This window comes from Zea mays, chromosome 9, assembly GCF_902167145.1.
Source record: "Zea mays cultivar B73 chromosome 9, Zm-B73-REFERENCE-NAM-5.0, whole genome shotgun sequence".
Lineage (NCBI taxonomy): Eukaryota > Viridiplantae > Streptophyta > Magnoliopsida > Poales > Poaceae > Zea > Zea mays.
In genome coordinates this window covers 129,278,691-129,284,836 of record NC_050104.1, presented here as the reverse complement: position 1 = coordinate 129,284,836, position 6,146 = coordinate 129,278,691, and the positions used below count along the sequence as shown (strand labels likewise).

The 6,146-nt window shown below is 45.7% G+C and overlaps 1 protein-coding gene across 1 annotated transcript; it reads right to left on the bottom strand.

Annotated features, from left to right (window-relative positions):
• Window positions 1–743: 743 nt before the first annotated feature.
• On the bottom strand, window positions 744–4,923 carry LOC109942616 (uncharacterized). Its single transcript, XM_020544730.1, has 6 exons — window positions 4,560–4,923; window positions 4,204–4,460; window positions 3,910–4,122; window positions 3,716–3,808; window positions 3,488–3,613; window positions 744–965 (listed from the first exon to the last, which is right to left on the bottom strand). Exons 1-6 carry the CDS (start codon window positions 4,921–4,923, stop codon window positions 744–746), a joined length of 1,275 nt encoding a protein of 424 aa, XP_020400319.1.
• Between the last annotated feature and the right edge of the window lie 1,223 nt (window positions 4,924–6,146).

The following is a 6,146-nucleotide window of genomic DNA, read 5'->3' as shown; positions in this document are numbered from 1 at the left end:
TACACACCAGAGGAGGAAGGAGGAGACAAGGGCGCATCCGGTCGCGGTCGAGGCAGAAGCGAAAACGCAAGCTAAGGGTCGCAGTCAGTCTCGGATCAAGGATCTGTAGTAGAAGCTAGAGCTGGTACTGACTCTAGCAGAGGCTGTGATGTAGGATCCACCGGAGCTGGTGGAGTCACGGACACCGCCACAGCAACAGTGGTAACAGCAGGCACTAGCGGCTGAGCACCGACGGGTCCGACGTCCGGCGACGAGAAATCCAGAGTGACCGGCCAGAGCGGAGAGGGAGAAGGACCAAAAGGAGGAAGCGTGGGTCCTCCCTGAATAGCTGGCACAACAGCTACCTGAAGAGCTGAAGGAGGGGCAGACTGAATTGGTGGAAGCTGAACACCGGTGTGCTGAAGGATATGAGTCATAAAGGCTCGGTGCTCAGCCATGTCTGCCAAGAGCTGCTGGTGTAGAGTGTCCTGGCGGTTCTGAACGGTCTGAAACATAGATATCATCCATTTGGACATCTACTGCTAGATAGCTGCCTGTCGAGCCTGCTCGGCTGCCAGAGGAGCCTGCTGCTATGTAAGAAACTGAATTATCACAGCCAGAGTAGGATCAATAGCAGGAGGGGCAGCAGGGGCAGCACTGGAACTCCCTGCCTCGTGATCATGTGAGCGAGGAGGCACAGGAGGTGGTGGCGGGATCCCAAAGTCATCATCATCATCATCGGCAGTTGTACCCTGGGTCTCGAACTACCTGAACGCCTCATCCTCAGCCTGAATGTATGGCACTGGATCTGGCACTGGGACTGGGTCATCAGGGGCTGGACGATACAAACCAAACTGGAGGCGAGAGGTCTCGAGGGTGCCCTGGAACTGAGGTGACCTGATCAGCTGCGCGAAGATGTGATATAGGTAATGCGCATACGACAGCTGACGGCGAGCACGAAGACCATCCAAGACTGTGTCCTCGATCTCACAGATAAGAAAGTCAACAACGTCAAACTCAGAATGTGAGATCAAGGCACCAAGTAGCCATAACTGAATATGAGTGGTGGCCTCTCTATATCCCATCCTGGGAAGAAGTGGCCGTCTCATCAGCTCATATAGGTACTTCGCTGCAATGGTGAAGTCAACGGGAGAGCGTCGCGACCCATCTGTGAAAGGAGGTCTGAACAGGGCCGTGACATGAGCAGTGGCTCGTGCAACTCCGCCGTGAGGGCGACGAGGAGGATCTGAGGTACTATAACATAGACTATGGAGCCGAGTCGACGACTCTGGAAATCCAAAGAGCTGGCGTATCTGGCTGGCATGCAGAGTGAGATCCTCTCTCTCGAAGCGGAACCTCATCCACTGATGATCCGGGTCAATCCATATTGTAGCATAAAATACTCTGACCCACTCTTCAATGTATCTGCCACTCGCTGTCAGAAGTGAAAGTAGTCCTGGCAGATAAGATAGATGTATCTCTGAATCGGCACCGGCTACGAGCAGAAAAGCAGGTAGATCCAATAGCCGATGCGCTCGCAAGGCGATCTGCGCTGACAACTATGCCCGAAAGAAGGACTCATGAGTCTTGGTACTGAAGAGAGCTGCTTTGCAGGGTCCCTCTGAGCTGGCAACCAGGACTCCATGGGTACATGTCTGAACCTACGTACCCAGGCTACAGTGGCACGCTGAAGGTCAAGCAGTCGAGGATCAACACACTAGTAGAGATCTTATCATCGATGACGTTCGTATTGCGTCACTGCATGTGTATATATCGTCACAGATAAAGGTTTGTGACGAATTTGTGACGAGTTCGATTTGGTCATAGGGGTCGTGTCACATTTGTTGTTTTGTGACGGACTACCCAGTTTCGTCATCGATGTGTATACATTCTGTGACGAAAGCCACGTTGTCATGGAAGTGAATTCATTCTATGACGATCAGTTGTGGTCATAGAGGAAGGCACTTTTCCGTCATAATGCGTCGTCTGCCCGAGCAAACTGACGGCGTTGTTAACGCCGTTTGGTTTCTGTGACGGTACGGTATCGTCACAGATAGAGCCGTGGTTTGGTCATTAACAGCCGTTTGGAAGGTGCTGATGCGTATGATGTCAGCGCTGACGTGGCTAGTGACGTGGCAGCTGACGTCAGCGCTGACGTGGCTAGTACAGTGGCAGCTGACGTGGCATATGTTTTATTATATGCCACCAGTTTGATCACAGATGTGCAGAGAATAATTTAATTGGAAATTGCAAAATATACTAGAACAGAGGAATGAGCACACAATTCCATATTCCATAGATGAATACAACTAGTATTCCAGTGCGCATACAAACTAAGTGGACAACACTAAACTCAGTTCACAGCATCACCACTTGACTTCACATTTCAGTTGAGTTTGCACAAACATAACAGCATATAATCAAAAGTTGACACCCACGAGTAACTAGAGTTTTTGGGTACCCTCATGTCAAAGAACAGGCCAAAAACAGCAGCTCTGACTAGCAGCCCTCATGTCGAAGAAGAGTTACCATGCAAGGACAAGAGCTTCTTGATGAGCACATTGGTCTCCTCCATCTCCTTGCTGTTCTTCTCTGTTATCTTCTTGTACTCCTCCAACTCCCTTTGTGTCCTCGCATGCTGTTCCTCAGCTTCTTCACATTTCTTCCTGAGCTGGTCGAGTTCACCTTGAACAGCAGCCGCCGCTTCAGCTGCAAGTTGTTCCCGAAGCTCACTATGATTTGATGATGATGCCTTGGAGGTTGCCGATGTTTTGATGCCGACGCTTTTCAGGAATTGGTGTGAGCTGCTCTGGGACAGCACCTTCGACACAAGGTGCACACTGGATGCTGGCATCTCACCTTCAGCAACAGGTTCAGTCCTCAAAGCCTCCATATGAGACTGAAATATCATGGACAGAAACAGTAACATGTTAATGCTAATGAGCAACAGCAAGATGCTGACAATAATGTGAAAACAGTGACTTTCATTTCTAGTGCACATTATAGCAGATTATAGCAGTTACAAATTATAGCCTACAAGGCATTAACAAAGACTATGAAAAATAGACTGACAGACTCTAAAAGCTATACATTTGATGGCAAATTATAGCAGATTATAGCAGTTACAAATTATAGCAGATTTGCTTAAAAGCTATACATTTGATGGCAAATTAAAAGCTATACATTTGAAAGACTCTATAAATAGACTATGAAAAATAATGTGAAAACAGTTACAAATTATAGCAGATTTGCTTAACAAAGACTCTAAAACCTATACATTTCTAGTGCACGGGTCCTACAAAAAATAGACTATGATATTTACTTTCATTTCAGAAATTTGATGGCAGACAAATGGCAGACAAAATAGACTATGATCTGAACTCCCCTGGGATGGGACAAGCGATCTCACTCATCGATCTCACTCCCCTTCGTTCCATCGACCCACAGCCAGCCTCCCTCATATGATCTCATAAAAATTACACTAAATAAAGCAAACAAATGAACTTACAAGTGCTTCTCTTGCCGGTTCACTCAGGCCACGTTTGGAGCTGGTATGACAGGTCTTGAAGGCGTCCACCGCATATAGTTCTTCAGTCTGATCTAAGCTGGGTTCTTCTCGGTTTCTCTTCTGCTTCTGTTTCGTGGATAAACAATCACAGCGAAGTTTGCTCAGATCAAATGCAGTATAAGTTGAGTGCAAAAGTGCAGGTAGTAGTACAAGGTAATAGTTACTTACATATGCATGTAAGTGTGCCACATAGCAGCGAGAACCCGTAGCCTGATGAAACTTGACTTGACTGCGGTTCTGCTTGTTCTTTTCACTTATTTCCTACAAGAGAATGACCATGTCAGATTAGATCATAGGTTCAATATGCGAAGATCCTTTGCAAACGTATAGTGAAAGAACAATATATGACAAGATACTCATACCATGTTCTTTGGATCAGACCACTTTGCAACTAATGCCCTCCACTGTTCATCAGTCATGTAAGATACAGGAGAAGTTGTGCTAATCTCATTTGCAGGTACACCATTGAAGTATTTCTGCTTGAGCCGATAACGCTGGTTTTTTACCGCAGAGCGTAGCATATCGGTGCAAGCTTCCTTTGTTGCCTTGTCCTCAGTGTTAACGGACAAGCGCCCCTATGCATATGACAATTCCATAGTTAGTCAATTCAGGTTAAGCAGTATACAAGTGAACCATAGAATCAGTAATGCACTTTCATTTAGCTGTGACACAAAGCTGTTGTAGTATTTCTGGTCGTCCTTGTAATCTTTCCAACGAGTTAGGATAGGCATGGTTTCCCGAATAATGATGCCAGCCTCTGATGCAAACTTGGCAGCTTGAACAGGTTCATGTGGCCTTTTTTTGCCTTCCTCAACAGCTATGGGCAGTCTCCTTTGCATAACTTTAGTCATCCTGTCCAGTTGTTTTCCCTTGGTTGCTGCCCTGGGTCTCCTTGGTGCTCGCTGTGTAGGAGCTACAAAATATAATTCGCTTTTATTGAATAATGAAATAGTTTTGTTTCATGCAAATCAGCAAAAGAGATGCCTTATTTGACTGAAACAATAGAACTTGCCTTCAGTTTCTTCATCTCTAGCTACATTGGCTTGAGCATCACCTGTACTGTCATGAGCAGCAGATGCCATGTCTTCCTCTTCAGCTCTGCTGAAATGATCAGCAAGTCCAGGTGTAGTACGGCTGTTGCCTTCAACATCACCTGTACTATCATGAGCAGCAGATGTCATGGCTTCCTCTGCAGCTCTGCTGAAATGATCAGCAAGTCCAGGTGTAGTAGGGCTGTTTGGTATGTGATCATTTCCATCTGTTGGTTCCTGTACATTGTGGCCATCTGTCTCTGTAGAGTGAAGCCTTTTTGAAGATTGCTCCTCTGGTTGTGCACCTGCCCTCACTCTCTTGCTGAACCTAATGCCTGGAGCCATGTTGGGGTCTGTCTTCTTCTTTGAAGCAAGGGTTGTGTTTCTACCTCTTCTAGGATACCGTCCACAAAAAAATAGTCATGTGCATTTAAAAGCAAGACCATATATTAATTAAGAGGTATGAAATAAAGAAGATGAATCTAAAAGCATGAGCATATATTAAACACCAGATTAAAAACATTGAAATGCAACGCAACTATTTGGCATCCACTACTTTGAAGATAGAAGGAGCACCTTCATTGCCAGGGGTTTTGGCTGCTCATAATATTCACTGTCATCATCAGTATCTCCTTGATCATCATCGTCAAGGAGATAGAAAGAGACATATGAATCCGAATCTGAACTATTATTTATCTTGTTTGCTGCATGTTTCCCCTTTGTTGATGCAGATGGTGAGATAGAATTATTTAGAACAGAAGTATATTTGTTCAGACCCAAATCTTGCATCTTCTTTATATTCTCCTCCACTTGTTTATCCCTTCTTCTCTCATAAGCAATTCGCTCATGTTGAACTACTTGCAAGATAGATAAGAACAAGCATACTGTGTGTATTAGATAATGTAAAGGATTTTACTAAAAGCTAAGAGGTACTACTATTTGCAGGGAAGGATTTGACTAAAAGCAAATAGATAAGATGTGTAGATTCAGTCATTATGAAGCTTGGTTATGATTGTGCAAGTTCATAATTGTGGTTGCACTATAACTGTAGTGTTTCCCCTGTTTGGTTGTGGAAATCTTTATGCAGGCTTAAACAATGTTCAAAGTACTAGCTAGTACATTGATTAGGCGATGTAGATTTACACAAGCTGATGAACAAAAAAAAGTGAAGATATTCTCATCTCTTTCTACCAGCAAGGTTCAAGAAAGCACTAAGCGCTGAGCGAGCGGTATGGTGGTGAAAATGCTTAAGCGTGATTAATCGTGCTTAATCATTTTTGTTAAAAAGAAAAAAAATACATGATATTGGGCCACCCTGCAGCAGCCCTTAACCCCCACCTCCTCTCTTCATGAGTCTGCAGCCCACTAGGCCCACCTGCCAGGAGGCTCAACGCAAAACCCCTCTCCCGTGATGACCTAGTACTCTGCTGCCTCCTTCCACGCCCCGCGCCGCCGCCCTGTGCTCTCCGCCTCCCTCTCCCGAAGCCTATCCTCCTCTGTGCCGTACGCTCTCTGGCTCCCTCTCCCGAAGCCTCTCCTCCCTCGTGCGATCTTCACCTCTACCGTGA

Excerpts from the sequence above, each read along its gene's own strand:
- LOC109942616 (XM_020544730.1), bottom strand. The coding sequence starts at position 4,923 with ATGGCTCCAGGCATTAGGTTCAGCAAGAGAGTGAGGGCAGGTGCACAA. Across the intron at positions 3,809-3,909 it reads GGTCTGATCCAAAGAACATG|GAAATAAGTGAAAAGAACAA; the intron begins GTATGAGTATCT and ends ATTCTCTTGTAG. Across the intron at positions 3,614-3,715 it reads TGGCACACTTACATGCATAT|AAGCAGAAGAGAAACCGAGA; the intron begins GTAAGTAACTAT and ends TCCACGAAACAG.